The following is a 20219-nucleotide window of genomic DNA, read 5'->3' on the forward strand; positions in this document are numbered from 1 at the left end:
TGACGAATGTGCTGCATAGATTTGCCAACTACTTCTTTATGAATACAAGAATACATTTGCTTGATGCGCGTGCTCAGCTCTGCGGTGAGATCAACCAAAGGTCCGTAACCTCAGCTTAGCTGCTTGGCCGAACCGAACAGCTTCTCTTCTCGTTGTCGTTGACGGAGACGCATGGCAGCTTCGTATCGCGTCATTTCATCGTGATCGTACGCGGGCGCGTCTGCCTTCAGTGCTGCATGCTCGGCGAGAGCGTCGACTGCCCACGCAGGCAATTCGCCGTCGTCTTCGTCTATGGCGAGATTTTCGGTCGAGACGTGTTCGCCGCCGAGCTCGCCTTCAAAGTCGTTGTAAACGACCTCACGCTTGCCATCTGCCTCTCCGGCATGATCAAGCTCGTCTAGAGTATCGAGTTCGTCCGTCTCATCCGCCTCATCGTCTGAGAGGGCGACATTGGCGTCATTGTGAAGATGGGGAAGCTCTGTATCGCCTTCGAAGGCAGACTGCTCTTCAGCAGCTCGCTCGGCAGCATCTTTGAAGATATTGCTCTGATCCGGATGGTGCTCGTGATCAGCATGTTTGTCGTCGAGGATCGCATCTTTCGGTGAATCTCGCAGGAGCTCCGGCTCAATGCTGCTATCGTCTGTGGCCCTCGCTATGACTCCAGCAGCGACAGCTTCCTGATGAGCGCGGTTCAGAGCAGCTGCTTCCTCTTCCCCGTCGTCCTCGTCGTCGCTCTCGCCAAAGGTATCGATCTCGTCAGCTTCGTGTAAGGCGTGCGCGCTCTCGCTGATGTCCTCCTCTTCTGGCTTTTGTACGGCTCGCAGAATTTTGCCTTTGCCGCCAGCAGCGAGCGGAGCGTTGATCACGGGCTCAGCCTGCTTCGTCGACTCCTCATCATACTCGTCCCATTGCTGTCCGTCTAGATCGAATTCTTCTTCCTCGCCGGTGTCCATCACGAGGTCGTGGGGCTCTTCGGGGGCAGCAGCAAGGTTAGGCGGCAGGCGAGGAGTGACCTTGTCTTGTTCACGACGGTCCTCTGAGTGATCGCTCTCGCCAAGAGGCGGCAATTTGCCCTGGAGACGCGCTAGCCGTTCTGCCCGCCGCTGCTCCATACGGATCTGATGCTGTCTTTCGCGCTCCTGACGCTCCGCTCGCGCTAGAGCTGCCGCATTGACCTGGGCACCTTGCTCTAGCTGCTCTTGTACACCAGGCGGTAATTGCACGTCGGCAAGCGGTTGACGTGGGTAAGCGATGGCGCCACTTGCTTTGCGCGCAAGCAGCTCCTCCGCGTGCGTTTTGTTTGGTCGCGGCTTTGGGTTCGAATCGAAGCCGATGCCGCTCAGAGCGAGCACGAAGATGAGCAGACACAGTGCAAAAACCAGGTTCATGCTATGGTCGACGAATTTGGACCGTCTAGAGTTGTACCAGAGCATGCGCAGGAATCCTGTCGGGCCAGACCATGTCCCTGGCACAGAGGAACCAGCGTAGGCAGGATAAGAAAGCGATGGCGAAGTACGATGGGTGTGCTTTGGCAGCATTGGCGCGTCTGACTTGCCAAAAGAGCTCAATCTGCCCACTTTGGCAAGCAGGCTCGGCGAGCCGGGCGCAGACAGGACTGGCGAGGTGGGAGAAGAACGCATCCGACGATGACTGGGCTGCGGGCTCGATGAGCGACTGGGTGCAACACTGCCTGCCCGACTGCTCGCTCTTGACGAGGGAGTCGAGAAGAACGCCGTGTCATCCTCGTGAATCGAAGGCATCCTTCGAGTACGCGGAGGTGAGATGACAGAGGAAGTCGCCGTTGATACGCCGATGGCGGGCGAAGTAGAGCCTATATCATCGCTCGAAGCGCCCTTATAATTCTGTGAATGATCTGAATGGCCTGCAGTCGGCGAATAGGCTGCTGCTGTCGCTAACTCTGGACTTGCGCCGCCCATGCCAGAATTGGCCAACCTCAGCGAGGTCTTGCGGTTGTGAAAGAATTGTGCAGATCCACCGTTGGGTGCCATGTCGTACGTGGCATTTCGCACGCTGCCTGTCGATACAGAGTTGGAGTATGCGCCCGATGAGCTCTGTTGCTGCGCGTGGTGTATTGAGTTTGTGCTTGTGCTGGGTGACATGCCTGCCGACATGGAGGAATAGTGGCTGTCGCCGCTGCTGTCTCTGCTCAACGGTGCGCTCGCCAAGTTGGACTTTTGCGCTCGCAAAGGGTAACGAAAGGCATTGAGTGCGGCATCATGTGATGGACTTGACGAGCGTGAGCCCGGCGAGCGCGATCCAGAATTGCTGGCGCCTAAGACGGAGAGTGTGCCGCTCGACGAGGAGGAGCTCGACCGCAAGACGGGTGGCTGGCCGTTGCGGCCGCTGGTCAAGCCGTTCGGCATCGTCGAAGCCTCGTGCAAGCTCATCTGCGCAGTCGGCTGATCATGTCAGTTTGGCCGACCGGATGCCCTGTCGACGTACGATGTCCAGGGAGAACAGGCGTGTTCAATGCGTGAGTCCGAGTGGGTGTCGCGTGGGTACAAGCTCCTTCATTCGAGCTGGCCCAGACGCAAATCCCGCGAGCCGAATTAACGCCAACGCCGCCAACTTGGATAGCCAGCAGATCGGCTCAGCCGCGTGTGTCTCGCGCGCGCGCAATGTCCGCGCGCCACCTTCGTCTGCGGTGACGACGCCAGACGGTCGAAGGATTCGGTGCTGAGCAAGATGGGCGCATTGCTGTCGATCCCGCTGCTAGGCAGCCTGGGCGGGCTAGCAGCAACGTTGATGACCTCGGTCGTCGCGGGTTTGGCTTTCTTCTGCACATCGCAAGCGGCAAGTCGACAGTGCCGCTCAAGCTGGGCGCGTGTGCTCATCATATTGCTGGGGAACAGGCGGCAGCATTCTGCAAGTCATGCAATTGCAACTCTTCCGTCGCCACTCGTGTCGGCTTCTCGATCATCTTCCTCCTCAACTCGATGCTCGCGTGGGCCATGCTCTCGCCTTGGATGATCAAGCAGATCGAAAAGATGTCATACGACTACATCAAGATGGACTGCAAGGAAGACAAGTGCTACGGCGTCCTCGCTGTTCGTCTCGGAAATCCAGTCCTGAAGCCTAAGATTGATCCCAGTTCGGACAGGTTCACAGGATCTGCTTTGCGCTCTCCGTCTTTCACATGGTCCTCGGCGCACTCCTCGTCGGCGTCAAGGACACTCGCGTCAAGCGAGCGGCCATACAGAATGGGTCAGTAGTTTGCATATGGTCTACTTGCCGGTCTGAAACGCGTTCGTTGATAGCTGGTGGGGCCCCAAAGTAGGAGCATGGCTCATCCTCGTCGTGGCGACATTCTTCATACCGAACGGCTTCTTTATGTTCTGGTCCAAGTACATCTCACTCATCGGCTCAACAATCTTCATCTTGATCGGCCTCGTGCTCCTCGTCGACTTTGCTCATACGTGGTCAGAGACTTGTCTGGACAACTGGGAGCGATCAGAGCCAGAATCGGCCTTCTGGAAATACATTCTCATCGGTTCGACGCTCGCCACATACGCCGCGACCATCGCACTCACCGTCGTCGACTATGTCTTCTTCGCCGGCTCGGGCTGCTCCCTCAACCAATTCCTCATCTCGTTCAACATGATTCTGTGTATCTTTGTCAGCGTTCTATGCGTGCTCCCGGCTGTCCAGGAGGCCAACCCACGATCTGGTCTCGCACAAAGCGGCATGGTCGTCATCTACTGCACCTATCTCGTCACTTCGGCAGTAGCCAACCACGACTCTGGCTCTGGCCAATGTAATCCACTTCAGAAGCGCGCAGAGGGCGCTCGAACGAGCATGGTCGTCGTTGGCGCTCTCTTCACTTTCCTCGCGATCGCCTATTCCACCTCACGAGCAGCGACACAGTCAAAAGCCCTTGTAGGCAAAGGATCGAGGCGAGGTGAAATAGGCCTCGATGGCGACGATCTGATCTCGGGCGGAGCTTCCATTGGCGAGATGGGACCTGTCCGCTCGCAACCGACCAAGAAAGACTCGTTGAAGTATCAAGCGATGCTGGCTGCCGTCGAGGCTGGCTCGATACCAGCTTCTGCTCTCAACGAGGACTCAGATGACGAGATCGACGAGGGTGCGCCTGGTGCACTCGACTGCGACGACGAGCGGACTGGAACCCGTTACAACTACTCGTGGTCCGTCTCGGTCGAAAGCATATGTATGCATGGAGCTGATGCCAGCGTAGGTTCCACGTCATCTTTGTACTCGCGAGCATGTATGTCGCCATGTTACTGACGAACTGGTAAGTTCAGTCTTTGAATCAATCGAACCAGCCCTGATCGCGCTTGGTCTTCACAGGAACATTGTGGGTACAACAGGCGACGCTCAAATAAGCGACGGCACAGAGGACCTTGGCAGCCCAGTCAAGATCGGAAGATCAGGGGTAGCAATGTGGATGAGAATCGTCTCTGGATGGCTATGTCTTTCGATCTACGCCTGGAGCTTACTCGCGCCTGTAGTCATGCCAGACCGCTTTGGATGAGTACAACATGTTCGCTGTTGTACAATCTGTCTGTATCCACCTCTGCATCTCAGAATTTGGCATCTCCTTCTGCTGGCACGACTCTTTGCAGCCACTCGTAGACATCCTTCAGCTCTTTGGGGTTAGCAGAATGCGCCATGCCTGCTATCTGAGGTCAGGAGCGCGCTAATTCTGTAGGCGTGACCTGCCTGGATAGCTCTCAAATTGGATGTGCTTGAGCTTGAGCTGATCTCTGAGGTAGTCTACGCTAGCTGAACCCCAAGAGTACCGGACGACTGGATCAGCAGTTCCATGCCCCCAAAACACAGGCGTGCTCCGCGCATGATCTGTCATCATCTGAGCATGCCTCATGCGTCAGACCGACGAGAGACCCTGGCGGGCAGAGCCTACCGATTTGACTTTATATCGGAGCTGCAGCATCGGAATAAGCTATGAGTGCATCAAGGTCGCGAGTAGCGACTGACCGGCAAATAGCAAGAGAGGGCGCATAAGCCGGCGAGCTTGCGCTCAGATGTGAGCATAGTCAGCACAGAGATGACGCCGCCTGCGCATCCTCGTCAAGCTGCATCGTGTCGCTGAGGCCACGAACCTACCTTGCGAGAAACCGCCGCAGACAATTCTATTCGAAGGAACCCCAGCGTCGACTTCTTGAGTGACGAGCGAGTTGATGTGGGAGACAGACTGAAGCATGCCTCTCTCGTCCTCGTCGCTAGGCTTTTGCGTGCCCGTCGATTCTCTCACATCCGGCGAGAGTGACTTGATATCATACCAGCTGGGCATGCTCTGACCAAAGTTGAGTGTCACGGGCTGGATGGGCGCATTGGTGAAGATCCATCGGATGTGAGGCAGTTTGCTGCCCAGCTCTTGCGCGAGAAACGACCAACCCTCTGCAGAGTCGCCGAGACCGTGACTGAAGATGACACTGGCGGTGTGCTTGCCTCGAGCATTGACGATGAGAGGCTTCGCCATGTTGTCGGGTCGGTCAGACCGGTGACGTCGTGACGCGCGCGAGGGTGCTCAGCCAACACGGACGGGCGCTTCTTAGCGAGGGCCATCCCAAGCTCAGCAGACAACACTCAACAGACTCAAGCCAACGCCAACGTCCGTACAGATCCTTCGCAGGAATGCAGCGGGTCAACAAGTTCCTGTATGGACCCTCACCCGAGGAAAGGGTGCGCGGCTGGCAGCAAGAATTGAGAAAGGAGCAGCGCTTGCTAGACCGGGAGATTCGGCAACTACAGCACGCACAGTCACAGACGCAGGGTCAGCTCAAGCAGCTCGCAAAGAAGGGAGAGGTCAAGAATGCGCGCTTACTCGCGAGGTCAGCCTGATGCTATGCGCAACTGTCTCGTTTGTCTCGCCAGTCAGTCTGACACCATCGCATAGGGAGTTCGTGAGGAGTCGGAAGCAGACCGATCGACTCAATACGTCCAAAGCCAGGCTCAATTCGATCCATATGCAACTACAACATCAGCTGGGTCGGTCAGACGCGCCCTCTATCGTCGATCAAGATGAGCTGACAGGTCATCAACGCAGCGACACTCAAGATCACTGGTAACCTGCAGAGATCAACAGAGATCATGAAGCTATCGAACTCGCTCATACGACTGCCCGAGCTTTCCGCGACAATGCGTAACATGAGCATGGAGATGACGAAAGCTGGCATCATGTCTGAGATGGTCGATGATACGATGGATATGATTGATGACGAGGACGACGAGCTGGAAGGCGAAGCGGACGCAGAGGTGGACAAGGTCCTCTTTGAGATCACCAACGGCAAGCTCGGCGAGGCGGGACGCGCGACAGCGCCATTGCCCGTGAGTTTGTATCGGATTCGCCTAAGCCAGGCTCATCGGTCTATCTTGTTCCAGGAGGTCGGCGTCTCAGAAGAGGAGCAAGCGGAAGGCCAGCGTATGCAGGCTCAGCTCGACGCATTGCTCTCCAGTTGAGTGTGACGGGAGTGCGACAGCAGAGCATGTCTGTGCCATATTCATGTCATGTAAATGTATCAGCGTGTGAGCGCATGTAGTCAGAACCGATGGACAACAACAGTCCCTTTGCTACAAAGAGTGTATGTGCGATCATGCGTCTGCAGGCGGTGGCGTCGTCGCCTCGATAGGTTCGCCATCCGATTTCGTAGCAGATTTCGGTGAGTGACTCATTGAGGCTGATTGAGTGACATTTTTGACCCTTGCGAGCTCGAGTTCTACCTTGCGAGCCTCGACGGCCAGCTTCGCTTGCTCGATCTCATGAGCTTGGTTGGCCTTTAGGGTCTCCCAGTCTAGCTTGCGGTTGAGGTAGTCCTGTCTCGCCTTTCGATCGGCGTCTTGCATCTTTAGCATCTCTGTTCTTTGCTGTGCCTCAAGTCGCAGTCGCTCCTTCTTGAGCATGAACTCGCCTTGTGCCCGCCAGCGCGCCCGCTCGTTTTGGTCCACGAGGGCAAGGATGCGAGGCAGCTCAGAAGCGTCAAAGTCTGGTCTCTGGAGATTATCTAAGATATTAGACGTTGAAGGATCGACGACACTCAGCCGCCGCTCCTCTGAAGATTGTGAGGGCGAGCTCGCGCTTGCCGAGACGCCTAGACCGGTCAGGCGATCTTCGCCGACACCACCGTTCAGTGGCGGCGAGACGCTACTGCCTGGCTTACGCACGAAAGTAGAAGAAGATCTGCGTGGCCCGTCATTGATGACGAGGTCGTCCAGGCGCATACGCTTGTGAGTCGATCCTCTCGCAGGCGTCATCCGTGCATAGTCTTCGGCTTCCTCTAGGGATGCCAGAGGCTTGCTGCTGAGCTGGGCAGATCCTCCCTTTGCTTGCGAGCTCGCATTGTCGCGGGCAGCTCCACTATAGCCATACGCGATCGGACTCAATTGCGTCGAGCCAATTTCTACTGATGCACGGTGGCCGGACAGATGTGATCTGTGCCTGGCATCTGAGCGATTTGATGCAGAAAGCTCTTGGGATTTGGGCGAAGTGTGCTGCGGTAAGCCTGCTCTCGCACGCGGCAGCTCAACTTCTGTGCCGTCGATTTCATCTGCGGAGGCGGATCCCGCCAAACCGCGTGTGACGCCACTTTCGTTATCTGATAATAACCTGGCGAGAATGTGTGGCAGAATGATTGGCAGTAAGGCGTTCCGTTCCGCACGTGCATAGTACGCCTCAGCTAGGGAGCCATTTTCATCAGTTCTGCTGTGCGCATCGTGACGCGCTGAGCTCACCATCTCGGGACAGACGCCCATCGTTATCGCGGTGGGGTGGACTCTTCAGCAATCTAAGCAGCACTTGCGGTGGAATCTTAGCCGTCTCCATGAAATCCTTGGCGTCGTCGTATGTCCTGAAGAGGAGACCATCTGAGCACATGCTCGGAGACTTTTCTGCAGGCCAATGCTCGCCTTTGCAGATGGTGGAAGATGAGCGTTGCAAAGTCCTTGAAGCTCATGTCGTCCTTATCGAGACCTACACGCCTACGATGGCCCGTCTGGTCGTAGAAGACTTGACGCGCGCCCGAACAAGCGTCTGACAGGCGCTCGCATGCTGTCCGACGTACGCTCTCGCTCTCATCTGAAAATAGTCTGGCAGCAAGAGCAGTCTGCTGTCTTAGCTGCTGCTCCAGGGACGCCCGCAGGCCATGCGAAGCGAGCCAGTCGATCTTGCCCGCCATTTTCTCGCCGATGCTGACGTCTTGTGTGCGCGGCCGTGGAAGTTGGCGAGCGTAAGCTACGCTATATTTGGAGCCTATTGCTTGGCAGCGATGTCGAATCGCATGCTTGCGTATCCCTCGCGAGCTATTGAAGAAGCCGAGCCTGTGCCTGCGCGACAGACTATTTGCGGCTCGCACTCATCGGCACAGAGGCTTGCATCAGCGGCTCGCAGAAAACAGCGCGGAAGACGGTAAGTTGCGTATTACCGATGGCTCCATAATGCTCCCGTCGCTCAAAAAATAACGTTTGCGCATTTTTGACTTCAGACAAGATCAAGAAAAGGCGTCGCCCAGAGCAGCAGCTGTCTTCCCGTCTGCGTTCGGGCATTCGCTCCCTTCCCATGATCCGATAACCAAGCTGGCCTTTTGATGAACAATGACCGGCCGCGGGATTATACTGGCTGCCAAGGAAGTCTCGGACGACGCGAGATCGATCGTTGTTGAGCGAAGAACGATCTTGGCCTCAGTCTGGCTAGTTATAATCATCCTTGGCATTCCTGCATGGATATGGACCACGGAAATCGAAAGGCTTGGCCTGCCAGCAGCCCGCATCGCGCGGTACAGCTCTGGTTCTTGTCCGGTACAGCTGCACGCGAGCGCGACACCTGCCGAAGCTTCGATCATCCGCGCGCATCCCCAATGGCATTGCATAGATACGACGGCGTCAGCTGAAGCCCCGACCTGGTTGAGCAAAATACTTACGCAGTCCCGCGAGCACGCGACGGCTCAAGATGCCCGCGTTGTGGACTATGCTCCTCGTTACAAGCTCGTGTATAGTCTGCTGCTGCAAGAAACGGATGCTCCCAGCGACTGGCCCATTCAGAGTATGCTCAGGAACACCTTGCCACTGCTCGAAAGTCTCAATGTTCTGCACAACTTTACACTGGAGACGCAAGTGCAATCCTTTGCCCCGTTGACGTTCGAGCCGCTGGATGGCACCGCGGCAGATGGTGAAGCGCATCACATCATTGAGGAGTATCAGCTCAAAGCTTTTGTCAACACTGCCGAATGGAACCTCGGTGTGTCAGAGTGCTGTTTGCGTCTGGACTATCGTTGACCATGAGAGCGCAGCAACCGCCGCATCCCTCGATCCAGTGTTGCACTTCATCCTGTTTGTGCCGTCTGAGAGATATTCACCTCTGAAGATCCGCTTGAGCGATGGTCGGTCACTCATCTTTGGACAGAACCTTGCTGAACTCCGCTCAGGTTCATACTCATCCACAAACGCATTCGTCAGTCCCCAGTGGGGTGGTGTCGTGCTTGCCGACTCCCTCGACACCCTAAAATTTCCTGAGCAACTCAACACGATCAGTCAGACCTTCGATGCGCAATTGGCGTTACTGCTCGGCGTGCCTGGTCGAGTGCGGAGCGGACATCGTCTCGAGGATTGGCAAGTTGATGCCATGTTACTCACGCGTACGCTAGCCAACACGCGCAATGGCATCAATACGCTGAAAGCGATCGTCAATCTGACAAACACGATTGAGAATATGCCTATCGGATCGGACGTACAGACCGACGTCACCGAGGCCCTGCACGCGGTTGAGATGGTGCAGCAGAGCTGGCCTGACGATCTCACTGGAGCGATGAAGTGGTCTGCCAAGGTCAACGAGCTCTCCTCGCGCGCATTCTATCATCCATCAATGCTCGGCCTGCTCTACTTCCCCGACGAGCACAAGTACGCGGTGTACACTCCTTTATTTGGACCTATAGCCGTTCCGCTCGTGCTAGGCATCATCAAAGAGTTCAAGTCTTGGCGACAAGGACGCGCTGGCAGAGATAAGAAGACAAAGAAAGACTAGACAGTTGCATAGCATTGTTGTTGTCACCATGCTGTATTCTCATCGCACTGATCGCAAGTCTCTTCAGATAGCGCAATATTGCACTTCGTGACACCTGCATGCTGATTATCGGCCGATTCGCTGAGACGCGGCAAAGAGGACTTGCCTGGGGGATTGCCGAGAGTCACGATCACGACAGCGTCGCATTTATCCCTATTGGCATCGGCGAGATGATGCGGGAAGCAATACTGGTACATCGCAATCTCGTTGAAGCTGACGGCCACTGTAAACGGGGCATACAATCAGCGTCAAATTGACCAAAGACGAGTCAATTCTGGCCTACTTATGCGCCAGCTGAACCAGCCAATCCAAGTATAGTAAGTCTGCACATCAGTGAGTGTCAGTTCGTGGATACGCAGCGTGACGGACCGTGCAGCAGCTGCTCCAACCGGGCGTCGAAGACTTCAGCTGCATAATGAAGGCGACTCTGACTGCGTTTCCGCCTGGTTCCTCTTCGACGACCCTCATGCCGAACATACCTGGGCCAGGATTCGTTTCGACATCGGGATAGTACTTGTCGCCTTGTTTGTTGGTCTTGAGAACGACCTGACCGTGCGCAGCCACGGTCGAATAGATGGTATGATCACTTTTGTAGCAGCTGCCTCTGACGCTGTGGGTCATATTGTACTGCCGGCGCCGCACGGGAATGGGGAAACGTTCTCGGAGTCTGTTGGGAGCAGTATCGGATGCGTCATAGCTGGTAGATGCTTCGAGCAGGCTTTCCTCCATGTGGACCGTTGTTTCGATGACCAGGCCATCATGCTTCATGGAAAATGTGCGAGATCCTGAACTGGAATCGGCAAGCGCAACAAATTCTTCCGTCGTTGTCGTCTCACTCGCCTGCTGCTTCGCCGTTGCCTGCCATGCTAGGCATAGGCAAGCCCACCAAGCCGCGTGCATAGTTGCGAGCGACTTGAGGCTGTCGTGCCGACACAAGACCCAGACTGAACGCCTGACGGCAAGGCTCGGAGACACAGTTGCCGATGAGCTCAGGAGGGGTCCAGACGTCAGAGTGAGAATGAGACGATGAGCAGTTGCCGGGGCGATCAAGGAGGGGTGCGCCCGATAATTATGAATTGACTTGGCCGCGAATTGCGAGTATTGCAGTCAGTGCAGTGACATGGCACAAGGTTTCAAGACCAAGCCGCTCGCCAAGCCGGTCAAATCCTCAGCCGGTCAGCGGAATAAGGCCAATGCACCGCTCAAGAAGGGCAACCGCGTCATACCGCCGCAACGCAAGGTAGCCGTCGAGGAGGCAGTCCGACGAAAAGTCAGTACACAGACAAACCCAGAGGGTCGAGCTCATCTTCATATGATAGAATGTGTCGACATCTATCAATACCAGACTCGAAGGAGCGATGGCGCAGCGAGCATCGGCGGGCAAACTCACGATCATGAAGAAATCCGCGCAACAAGCTGCATCTGCGGCTAGCGAGAAACCACGCAAAGGGCCCGCTCGAGTGACTTGATCCGTCGCACTTGCTGCTGCTGCTGCTGCTGCTGCTGCAACAAGACGCCGAAACGGCCTGCCATGCCGCACTCATACGCTGTTGCTATGAGAAGATGCGATGCAAACTGCGTTGCCGTCGCGTCTCAACTGGCCTTGCCATGTCTTGCTGTCCTACTCGAATGCTCCCAAGTCTCTATCGCTCGCAAAATGAAGGGGACTCTCGCCGTCTTCTCTGCGCTCTTCTCGTCGGCCCTTGCTACCAGCGTTGGTCATTATGAAGCGCCAACTGCCGGCCAAGTCTTCAATCTCAGTATGCTGAACACAAAACCAAATAATTTGGCGATGCTGATTACTTGAGCTAGACTGTCCAACCATGACGATCAGGCTCGTCGGCTTGCCAGCGGACGCACTCTATGTCGATGTGTCCATGACGCATTCCAACAAAATGGGCGTTGCTACGCATTACGACGTGGGTCGTATTGGCCTGACAGCTGGCTGGACTGATCTCAACCCTGCAGGTTGGCCAAGCTGCCATCATCAGCGGCGTCTTTTCGGCCGTTTTCGAGTGGGTCGACGAGTCGACAACGCCCGGCCAGTGGAGTAAGTCCAGTCAAGCTGATCACAGCCAAATGCTCACATGCATCGGCAGCTTTGGTCTCTGAGATCAGTCACAAGGACGGTTCGCTCAATTCTACTGACATTGATATCGTCGTCGTCGATACCACCGATCCGTGCGAATGAACACGAGCGAAGCCGAGCGCACGGCGTGTTTGATTGCATTTCCTTTACCATCACTATTTCACAAGCCAGACGCCAACATGGTCTGGGCCTCTTCGCTGCTTTGGTCGCGCTGTAACGCATCCGGTGTACTGCGGTCCGCACTTCGACTGGCGGCTGTGACTCGCAGCAGGCGGTGCAGCTTGAGGTCTCATCGCGTCGCGCCTCGCCTTGCAGCCTCGCTAAAACCTGCGAAATCCTTCGTCTACGAGATGAAGACCACGCTCGTCGTTCTCTGCGGACTCGCTTCAACAGCTCTCGGAACCTTTGTAGGCAACTATGTCGCGCCGACTCCCTATCAGCTTTTCAACCTCTGTATGCGAATCTTGCAATGCCACAGCAAATCGTCGTACTCATTCAGTCGATCCAGATTGCCCCAAGATGGCCATCAAGATCATTGACTTGCCGCTCAACGCAACATCAGTGGCTTTGTCATTGACGCACTCCAACGGTATGGCCATCGGCACTGCCTATGATGTAAATTGCACAAGCAATCAACTTGCCACACTGACCATGGTGTACACAGATTGGCGGAGGCCCTGTCACCAACGGCATCTTCTCTGGCGTCTTCAACTGGATCACTGACCAGACCAAGACCGGTCAATGGGGTAGATCAGTCTCACATGCAAGTTGGCTATGGCTGACTTATCGAGCAGCCGTGGGCGCACACATCGCCTACAAGGACGGGAATGGCCAGCCGGCCGTGGGTTATGCTGCTCAGCAGTTCGTGGTCGTCAGCTCACCCGATCCCTGCTCATGATGGGCCGGCTTGTTATCCTTTCCCCTTGGTCTGATTGCATGGACACATAATGCCGTCTCCGCTTGTATGTTGCGAGCCAAACGTCTCCGGAGCAACGAAGATCATGCGTGGGAGCTGACTGGCCACACATCGAATTGAGTGCGATAAATGCAACAGTGGAGTGATCATACAAGCCATCGCGCGTCGGGGCTCGGTCCAGCTTCGGCATTGCGTCCCCTCGAGAGCATGCCGAATCGGAATCTCGACGGTCATCCGGAGGTGACGTTGTGCAGACAGCTCACGCTCACTCCAGTGTATAACGACCGTGTACTTATCGTGGCTTCCTACTTGCGCTTCTGAGCTCTCGAGACGGAGCGAGTCTGTACTCGCGTTGACTGGGTCGAGGCACCCAACGATTGGCTGAGTTGCAAATACGACTCATAGAGAAGCCAAAGGGGTATGAACACCCAGCTGAGTGCAGAATGGGACATGAGCGCAGCTTTCCGCGATCGGGGGAGAGCTTGCATCAAATTCATGAGGGCCAGGTAAACCCATAGCTTGAGAAAGGTGTCGCCGTATAGGCTCGGCGAACCTTGCAGCCATTCTGGTGCAAAGGTCATGAAGCCGCCGTACAGCTCCGATGTCGACAGAACGACTGTAGGCAGGCAGGCTCAACACGCGACAACCATCGCGTAGCGAGACATACTCAGCCAGAAGTGTCGCATAGGGTTCGTCCTGGCGATCTGGTAGCAGATGAGGAGGCAGATTGGACCCATGATTAGCACAGTCAAGATCTCTAGCGAGACGACGGTGGGATCTGCTGTGCCCCACCGTGTATCTGCCTTGGCATACTCTTGCCACATTTTACAGAATAGAGAGGTGCCCGAGTCGGCCGTGCGGCCAAAGGTCGAGTTGTATAGAAAGCTTCCTTCGTAGAAAGTATGTATGAGCGCATCGAAAGCGCACTGTGACGGTCTCAGTGCGATGGCAGGCAGCGCGAGAGGCGCTCATACCCATATGAACGTGAAGCGGTCCGCTTTGGTAGCTGTGGATGCCAGAAGACGCCGGGCGCCATACCAGCCGAGTAGGAGAGCAGACATCACGCCCGCGAGTGAATATGCCGACACGGCTGAGAAGTCATCGAGAAGGCCCATCGTCGGGTTGGATTGACCGGGTCGACTGTCGAAAGGACTGGGACGCGAGACGAGTACCCCGCTCTGGCGACGGATGAGCGAGTTTCTCAGGCCACCAGCTGGTGCTGCCCGTCTCGAAGGCAATGTACGACTACCAGAGCATCTCCCTTCGACTCATACAGGCGATGCAACACCACCGGGCTCGCCAGCCAAAGCCCCCGGTTCACCGAAAAGCGGCGGATTGACGTCTCATTTCAAGTCACCCAATGCGATGCTCAATGAGCTGCTCGTCAGCTCGGTCGTCAATGCCACTGCGGGCCCGACAACGGCATCTGCCAAAGCGCCTCTCAGTCTGCAGACGACCACAGTCAACTTTCGCAAGTGCGCCCGAGCTCTGACTAAAGTTCGTGAAGCCTCGCTGACAAGCTGCGCAGCTTTGTGCAAAAGTCCGGGCCGATTTTCTACGTACAGGATGGTGTAGAGAGTATCATCAGATGGGAGGACCCGATCAAGACTGTCTTCTGTGGCTGCTGCTGGGTCGTCCTCTGTGAGCGCCGACGCGTGTCATCATCTGGCTGGAAGCTCATGCGGCTTGGCAGGTCTTCATCCCATGCTCTTGCTACTGCTACCTAACGTCATCATCATCACGATCTTGCTCGTCACGCATCAGAAGCGGTACCCGCCCCAGCCTATCGCAGCCAGCCTGAACGAGCGACCGACAAAGGTGTCCGACAAGCCTATGAATGATGGGCCGCCCTCGCAAGGATCTATAGAGTTCGTCCCCAGAGCTATATACTTAATCTGTCATGCTCACGAGCGGCTTTATCAGCTATCTACAGAATCTCGTGAGTACCTCACAAAGTAGCCCGCTCCCAGATCTGATATTTCCCTAGCAAAACATACAAGGCATGATGGGGAGGATAAGTGATCTGACAGATGCCGGCAGACAAGCGGTACCCTATCTCGACTGGTCCAATGAGCGTCTTACAATGGTGATATTGCAAGTAGCCATACTGTCCGGCATCGGCATGGCATCTATCATGTACTACGTACCGTGGAAGTACGTCGCTCTTGTCGGCGGCATAGCTGCTCTCGCTCTATCACATCCGCTCTCGATCTCGCTCCTTGGTCGATCGGCACCGCTCATGCAGACCCGAAGCAAGCACATCCTAGCAAAATTACAACAGATCATGGAAGATGATGCTCTCAATGATGAGCATCTCGAAGCGCTCGACATCCGCGATATCGAGCTCTTCGAGAATGAAAGGCTCGATGAGACTGGCCAGTGGAGCCCGCATGCACTTACCCTCCGAGATCCGAAGCCATGGGCCACGCAAGCCAGCATCGCTGCTGGTCTATCACACGACACACAGGCTGCTACTGCGCCGTCTGACGCAGAACTCAGGTGCGTCCTTGCTGCACATCATCATATCTTCTGATGCGGAGAGCAGCTACAGTCCACCCAAGGGCTATCGCTGGGTGGAAGGTGAGCAGTGGCGCATCGACAAGTACTCGAATTGGGCTATTGCATCGGACTTGGACGACGGTAGGTTGACCATGGACTTGCGGCGCAGTGCTGACACTCATCAAACAGATGGCTGGCACTATTCTACAGACTTTCGCCCAACGGAGAACGCATCAGATGCCATCAAGGCGCATTCGACGAGGCAAAGAAGATGGATTAGACGCGCGTTTCATTACGCAGGCTAGATTGCAATGTGACAATTGCTCTCGTACACACATGTGACAGACGAATGCGGATGTACAGACGCGAGAATGCGGAGGCGTCTAGAGTGTCTAAGGAGCTGACGCTTTGCCAGGAGGCAATGCAGGGTGCATGGGTGAGGGTATGGTATCGTGAGTGAATTGGGTATGTTGTGCTGCATCATGAAGCGAACGTACCTCTTGCTGAGGTTCTTGGAGTCTGTTCATTTCTTGCTGGGCGCGATGGAGTGTCTGCTGCGTTACAGGCGGATTCGCGATTTGCACCGGTGCGGGCATCTGACCTGCAGGCTGACTATAGCTATTTGTTGACGTGTGAGGTTGCACGAAATGCTCGGGTATCATCTGCTGGCGGTGTATCATAGATTGCTGTTGCTGGATGTATTGCTGCTGCGAGGGCATATTTAAGGGGTATGCGGCAAAGCCGCTCGGATTGACAGCCTGCCAAGATGCGTCTGGGTGTTGTGTGGCGGAGCGAGGATGCTGCGCCATCGGTGCTGCATGCTGGGGATCTAGAGGGACGTCTGAACGAGAAGCTTGTCGTGGTCCGTAGGCAGCTGATGTGGCTGCCCAGCGCGGCAACAGCTGCGCAGGCATCGCAGCAGCTGGCGAAGGCGTCCTCGATGTGCGCTGCGCGGCGGGCGCGTGCCGACTGTGCGCATGCCTCCGATCTGGTCCGCCTTCGTACGGTTGTGACGGAGGCTGCGTGGAAGGGATGTTGAGCGACTGTGTAGATGGTATATATGATGCCATCTGGCCGCCCGGTCGTGCATAAGCTAAAAGAGAGGAATGCGCTTGATATTGGCTGTGTGTCATCGCAGGAACGCCGGGTGGTGGCGCCGATGCTGGGCCTTGCAGCGGTATCGACATATGCTGAGGTTCACTCGGCGCTTGCATACGATGAACTACGCCGCGGAGATAGACGTTCTCGTCTTGCAGCATTCGCATGCCATGCCGGAGCCGTGCGATTGCCTGTGCTTGATCATGAGCTCACGCAGTGCGTCCTCAGCAGCCTCGAGCTCACGTCCGACTCGCCATCTTCGTACCGCCTGACTTTCTCCTCCAACGTACGCAGGTACTGAGCTCTACGCTGCCTGAATTCTTTCTGAGCCTTGCGATTCTGCAGCGTCCGCTGATGCGCTGCGTATGCTTCCTGATCCAGAGATGGCTGCGGAGGCAGGCTCTCGCTACTTCCCTCAGTAGAAGGCCCAGCGACGGCCTGTAGATCTGAGAAGCCACGTGCGAGCAGTGAGCCCGTCTCAGAGGGTGAACCTGTCTCCGAGGTCTGCTGAGCGGTCGAGGGCGTGCGCTCATGCCGACCAAACTCTTTCGCTGAATTGGGCTCTTCGCTGCTCTGCGCTGACGATGATTTGGACTGCTCGAGCGCTGCAGGCCTTGCGGATGATGAAGCGCCACTGTTGGACGCGCTTGTCACTTCCTTGGTGTTCGAAGGCGCTCTCCCCGCTGCGTGAGGCATGCCGATGTCGGCGCTCGACTCGACATTGGGGACGCGAGGCAGATCCTTGTGAGACTCGCCGCGGCCGGGATCATGATCCCCGGCCTCCATCGAGACATGCTCGCTCGCGCCCGTCAGCTGTCTCGAGAACCAGTCAACCCTTCCGGTTTATGCTCAGCCACGCCGCGAAATTCTCACATTGTCGCTGTTAATCGTGGACGGAGGCTCGGGCAGGCTTTGATGATTGCTCGGAATCAACAATCCCGCTTTGTCTGAAGACAATGGCATTACACGTAGGCCAGCGCAAGCCAGACCGATAAGCTGGAGCCAATCGTCAAGGCCAGCTGAGCGTGCCGTCAAACATGTGCGCGGGAGTGGCGACAGGTTACAATGCGCACTTGCAGATTGTCGAGCCACGACGTAAGCACGGGCGGCGCGTGATCGGTGCTGACGTAAAGGAGCTCAAACTCTCCGATAAAGCGTTACTGGGGTACCTCGGTCTCCTGCTCTCTTACAGAGCTTCGGTGAGCTTGGCCGAGAGAGTCGCGGCGGGCGCAGTAGAGGCAAGGAAGAAAGAAGAGCAGCTCCTGCAGAAAATGCATCGATTACGTAGTTCGCTGCAGACAGGGCCTCGCCCACGTCGTCCCACTCGTGAAAGGCATCAAAGACGGCAAGACATTGCCAAGGTGGCGTGGAGCCTTTCTTCGTGCGCGCGAATGCTTGGTGGGTGCCGATCACTGCAAGGGTCCAGGGAAACGCCGTGCCCGCGGCTGCTGGCGTGCATCGCCTCTCACACACTGCAACCAACCTGAATAGCCGCGAGTCTGGCCTTCTTAGATGCCGTTGTGGAAGCGAAGCTAGCCAGGCCCTACGCTTAGCCTGGTCGCTAGTCGGTTTATCAATCTCGATCTGAGTCTATCCTTCTTTTCCGCTCGACCGTCTTCCCGGCGGGCTGTCAGCTGCACGTAGTCAGCTCGATCGCGGTCTTGCGCTTGGCTGAGCAGGGCGCTGAGCCAGACAATCGTGTCACAGTCTGGTCATGGATCAGCTCGAAGCCTCGAGAGTCTTATTGACGGACTATGCCGGAAGTATGGCTGCAATGGCAGCCTGATCGGAGCTGAGGTTGCGCAGAATTACCTTCCCTGAGCGAGCACGGTGGTTTGCTGCCACAATGGCTCCTTTTCGTTTCCGTCCTCGCGCTCTTCAATACGGTCCAGAACTTCGTGACCAACTCGCTCACACGTAGGGTCTATCACAAGACGCATGGTATGAGCTTGCACTTGATTTGCGTTGCAGGCTGACCTTCCAGGCAGTCACCAGTCTGCAGTCGCGCACATTCGCAGTCTGGACCCTCACGAGCGCTGGTGTCCGCTTGTACACAGCGATGAGCATCGACAATCCAGCGTACGCACGCAGCGAATGCTAACGCGCCAGCTCACATGGCCAGCAGGCTCTATCATCTCACGCTGGCGAGCTTTGTAGGTTGACCTATCGCGTCCGGCAGCAAGTTGCTCACATCGGCGGCAGGTGATTGCGTTCTTGCATTTCGGCTCGGAGATTGTCGTCTTTAAGACGACGACACTGTTCAGTCCTGCTCTCAGTACGGTCATCATCTCGAGTAAGTCCTTCGTCGGGGAATTTCCAGTGAGCTGAGCGACGCGGCAGCTTCGTCGATGTACTGGATGATGAGCCAGTACGACTACTATCTGTCCGGCCTAGAGCCGTTGATAGAGACAAGCCTGTGATAGCATGCAATGACGCAATTACACCGATGATCTACATCTACGTCGAGTTCGCTCTTTATGACAGCATGATGATCCATGCAAGCACAGAGAAGAGCAGGAAGCAGGGGTAGACTGCTAACACTGCTCTCGAGTCTTCCAGTCGCGTGCCACCGAGAAAATTGACGGCGGCTGCTTGCATATGAGCTCGATCGGCTGTCGAATCAGACTGACTTACCAAAGACTGCCCATGCAAAGCCTGCAAGGCAGACCGGTATTCTGACCCAGAGCAAGCGGACGAAGAGTGTGACGAATGCGGAGATGACGAGCGGGAAGATACAGTAGCCGAGCACGCACAGCGACTGGAAGAATGATCTGTCCTCGCACGGTGCTCAGCAGGAAAATGCTGATGCAGGTGAACGGCGTACACTTTGCCACCCAATAGCTTCGCGTTGAGTGTGACGACGACTGAGCCGAGCCAGACGATGACGAAGACGCCGGTAAAGACAGATAAGCTTTGACTTTCGGGAGCTGCGCGCAAGCTGTGAGCCCAGTGACGAGGCAACCGGCGGCGAGGACGAGTTACCGTTGACGGAGAGCATCACAGCGAGGGCGAGGCAGAAGATCAAGGGACCCCAGAGATCCCATTCGCGCAAGACGGCCGTCGTTCGCGTCGGTCTGAGGACTTGTACCATCTTGTCACTTATTGCTTTGGCATCACGCAACTGTGGATCAATCCGACGCAGCTCAGCCTGATGAGGTCATGCCTGAGTCGGAGCGACGCACGATAGTCTCGGAGACGGGCTCGTCGAGCGTGCTCACGCCGCCAAAGCGCGATTCGACTTGGATGCCGCCAATGGTCTGTCTGTGGCCTGCTGGACTCGACCGACTGCTGGCGCTGGCACCCGCTTGAGGCTTGCCGATTGAACCCGATAGCTGATCAGCCGCGCCTGAGCTCTGTGTCGAGAGCAGCGGCGCATTGGCGCTCGAGGAATCTTTGGCCTTGCCTTTGCTCTGTGCGTTGCCAGACGAGCCGTAAGCTACCAGGTCATCTTCATCCTCGTCGGCCTCTATCTCGACTGCGTGGTGAGCCTGCGGAGGGACCTGATAGCCTGAGCTCATCGCTGTGCCCGACTCCTCGACTTCACTCGTCCTGCTGACGCGCAG

The 20219-nt window shown here is 56.2% G+C and overlaps 14 protein-coding genes across 14 annotated transcripts; 7 read left to right on the top strand and 7 right to left on the bottom strand.

Annotated features, from left to right (window-relative positions):
- Positions 1-6: 6 nt before the first annotated feature.
- Positions 7-2607, bottom strand: L969DRAFT_398183 (uncharacterized protein). The gene is made up of 2 exons (XM_014713156.1): positions 2464-2607; positions 7-2408 (listed from the first exon to the last, which is right to left on the bottom strand). The coding sequence occupies exon 2, from the start codon at positions 2406-2408 to the stop codon at positions 111-113; it is 2298 nt and encodes a 765-aa protein (XP_014568642.1). The 5' UTR covers positions 2464-2607; the 3' UTR covers positions 7-110.
- An 18-nt stretch (positions 2608-2625) lies between these two features.
- L969DRAFT_86656 (uncharacterized protein) lies at positions 2626-4833 on the top strand. The gene is made up of 7 exons (XM_014713157.1): positions 2626-2814; positions 2874-3068; positions 3122-3225; positions 3279-4166; positions 4217-4273; positions 4330-4657; positions 4705-4833. Exons 1-6 carry the CDS (start codon positions 2707-2709, stop codon positions 4511-4513), a joined length of 1536 nt encoding a protein of 511 aa, XP_014568643.1. The 5' UTR covers positions 2626-2706; the 3' UTR covers positions 4514-4657; positions 4705-4833.
- L969DRAFT_93872 (uncharacterized protein) lies at positions 4563-5482 on the bottom strand (the record flags this gene model as incomplete). The annotated part of the gene is made up of 5 exons (XM_014713158.1): positions 4563-4654; positions 4702-4849; positions 4904-4924; positions 4978-5057; positions 5107-5482. The coding sequence occupies 5 exons, from the start codon at positions 5480-5482 to the stop codon at positions 4563-4565; spliced, it is 717 nt and encodes a 238-aa protein (XP_014568644.1).
- A 155-nt stretch (positions 5483-5637) lies between these two features.
- On the top strand, positions 5638-6462 carry L969DRAFT_47941 (uncharacterized protein; the record flags this gene model as incomplete). Its single annotated transcript, XM_014713159.1, has 4 exons — positions 5638-5834; positions 5900-5991; positions 6050-6330; positions 6385-6462. The coding sequence occupies 4 exons, from the start codon at positions 5638-5640 to the stop codon at positions 6460-6462; spliced, it is 648 nt and encodes a 215-aa protein (XP_014568645.1).
- A 132-nt stretch (positions 6463-6594) lies between these two features.
- Positions 6595-8432, bottom strand: L969DRAFT_93874 (uncharacterized protein; the record flags this gene model as incomplete). The annotated part of the gene is made up of 4 exons (XM_014713160.1): positions 6595-7676; positions 7732-7847; positions 7906-8316; positions 8404-8432. 4 exons carry the CDS (start codon positions 8430-8432, stop codon positions 6595-6597), a joined length of 1638 nt encoding a protein of 545 aa, XP_014568646.1.
- Positions 8433-8522: 90 nt separating this feature from the next.
- L969DRAFT_86660 (uncharacterized protein) lies at positions 8523-10111 on the top strand. Its single transcript, XM_014713161.1, has 3 exons — positions 8523-9232; positions 9285-9374; positions 9420-10111. The coding sequence occupies exons 1-3, from the start codon at positions 8590-8592 to the stop codon at positions 10013-10015; spliced, it is 1329 nt and encodes a 442-aa protein (XP_014568647.1). The 5' UTR covers positions 8523-8589; the 3' UTR covers positions 10016-10111.
- On the bottom strand, positions 10039-10783 carry L969DRAFT_93876 (uncharacterized protein; the record flags this gene model as incomplete). Its single annotated transcript, XM_014713162.1, has 4 exons — positions 10039-10109; positions 10161-10277; positions 10338-10377; positions 10424-10783. The coding sequence occupies 4 exons, from the start codon at positions 10781-10783 to the stop codon at positions 10039-10041; spliced, it is 588 nt and encodes a 195-aa protein (XP_014568648.1).
- A 391-nt stretch (positions 10784-11174) lies between these two features.
- Positions 11175-12245, top strand: L969DRAFT_93877 (uncharacterized protein; the record flags this gene model as incomplete). The annotated part of the gene is made up of 6 exons (XM_014713163.1): positions 11175-11324; positions 11374-11514; positions 11568-11814; positions 11867-11973; positions 12023-12104; positions 12154-12245. The coding sequence occupies 6 exons, from the start codon at positions 11175-11177 to the stop codon at positions 12243-12245; spliced, it is 819 nt and encodes a 272-aa protein (XP_014568649.1).
- A 77-nt stretch (positions 12246-12322) lies between these two features.
- Positions 12323-13340, top strand: L969DRAFT_47833 (uncharacterized protein; the record flags this gene model as incomplete). The annotated part of the gene is made up of 5 exons (XM_014713164.1): positions 12323-12596; positions 12652-12758; positions 12808-12889; positions 12938-13014; positions 13215-13340. 5 exons carry the CDS (start codon positions 12323-12325, stop codon positions 13338-13340), a joined length of 666 nt encoding a protein of 221 aa, XP_014568650.1.
- A 24-nt stretch (positions 13341-13364) lies between these two features.
- L969DRAFT_93879 (uncharacterized protein) lies at positions 13365-14174 on the bottom strand (the record flags this gene model as incomplete). Its single annotated transcript, XM_014713165.1, has 4 exons — positions 13365-13491; positions 13546-13675; positions 13727-13985; positions 14034-14174. 4 exons carry the CDS (start codon positions 14172-14174, stop codon positions 13365-13367), a joined length of 657 nt encoding a protein of 218 aa, XP_014568651.1.
- Positions 13945-15907, top strand: L969DRAFT_398195 (uncharacterized protein). The gene is made up of 7 exons (XM_014713166.1): positions 13945-14534; positions 14588-14700; positions 14753-14927; positions 14983-14998; positions 15047-15558; positions 15605-15699; positions 15748-15907. The coding sequence occupies exons 1-7, from the start codon at positions 14248-14250 to the stop codon at positions 15861-15863; spliced, it is 1314 nt and encodes a 437-aa protein (XP_014568652.1). The 5' UTR covers positions 13945-14247; the 3' UTR covers positions 15864-15907.
- A 43-nt stretch (positions 15908-15950) lies between these two features.
- On the bottom strand, positions 15951-17442 carry L969DRAFT_16726 (uncharacterized protein; the record flags this gene model as incomplete). Its single annotated transcript, XM_014712871.1, has 2 exons — positions 15951-16847; positions 16900-17442. 2 exons carry the CDS (start codon positions 17440-17442, stop codon positions 15951-15953), a joined length of 1440 nt encoding a protein of 479 aa, XP_014568357.1.
- Positions 17443-17693: 251 nt separating this feature from the next.
- L969DRAFT_93882 (uncharacterized protein) lies at positions 17694-19076 on the top strand (the record flags this gene model as incomplete). Its single annotated transcript, XM_014713167.1, has 8 exons — positions 17694-17855; positions 18193-18269; positions 18364-18419; positions 18463-18597; positions 18645-18735; positions 18782-18809; positions 18859-18949; positions 18997-19076. The coding sequence occupies 8 exons, from the start codon at positions 17694-17696 to the stop codon at positions 19074-19076; spliced, it is 720 nt and encodes a 239-aa protein (XP_014568653.1).
- Positions 19077-19131: 55 nt separating this feature from the next.
- On the bottom strand, positions 19132-20174 carry L969DRAFT_16728 (uncharacterized protein; the record flags this gene model as incomplete). Its single annotated transcript, XM_014712872.1, has 5 exons — positions 19132-19244; positions 19291-19427; positions 19481-19583; positions 19639-19777; positions 19839-20174. 5 exons carry the CDS (start codon positions 20172-20174, stop codon positions 19132-19134), a joined length of 828 nt encoding a protein of 275 aa, XP_014568358.1.
- Between the last annotated feature and the right edge of the window lie 45 nt (positions 20175-20219).

The sequence above is a fragment of the Mixia osmundae genome, assembly GCF_000708205.1.
Source record: "Mixia osmundae IAM 14324 unplaced genomic scaffold scaffold_4, whole genome shotgun sequence".
NCBI classification, from domain to species: Eukaryota; Fungi; Basidiomycota; class Mixiomycetes; order Mixiales; family Mixiaceae; genus Mixia; species Mixia osmundae.

Coding starts and splice junctions, on each gene's coding strand:
- L969DRAFT_86660 (XM_014713161.1), top strand. CDS start 8,590: ATGACCGGCCGCGGGATTATACTGGCTGCCAAGGAAGTCTCGGACGAC. Junction 9,233..9,284: donor CACTGCCGAATGGAACCTCG/GTGTGTCAGAGT, acceptor ATGAGAGCGCAG/CAACCGCCGCATCCCTCGAT. Junction 9,375..9,419: donor GAAGATCCGCTTGAGCGATG/GTCGGTCACTCA, acceptor AACTCCGCTCAG/GTTCATACTCATCCACAAAC.
- L969DRAFT_398183 (XM_014713156.1), bottom strand. CDS start 2,408: ATGAGCTTGCACGAGGCTTCGACGATGCCGAACGGCTTGACCAGCGGC.
- L969DRAFT_398195 (XM_014713166.1), top strand. CDS start 14,248: ATGAGCGAGTTTCTCAGGCCACCAGCTGGTGCTGCCCGTCTCGAAGGC. Junction 15,559..15,604: donor CCGTCTGACGCAGAACTCAG/GTGCGTCCTTGC, acceptor TGCGGAGAGCAG/CTACAGTCCACCCAAGGGCT. Junction 15,700..15,747: donor TGCATCGGACTTGGACGACG/GTAGGTTGACCA, acceptor CTCATCAAACAG/ATGGCTGGCACTATTCTACA.
- L969DRAFT_86656 (XM_014713157.1), top strand. CDS start 2,707: ATGGGCGCATTGCTGTCGATCCCGCTGCTAGGCAGCCTGGGCGGGCTA. Junction 2,815..2,873: donor TCTTCTGCACATCGCAAGCG/GCAAGTCGACAG, acceptor GCTGGGGAACAG/GCGGCAGCATTCTGCAAGTC. Junction 4,274..4,329: donor GCCATGTTACTGACGAACTG/GTAAGTTCAGTC, acceptor TGGTCTTCACAG/GAACATTGTGGGTACAACAG.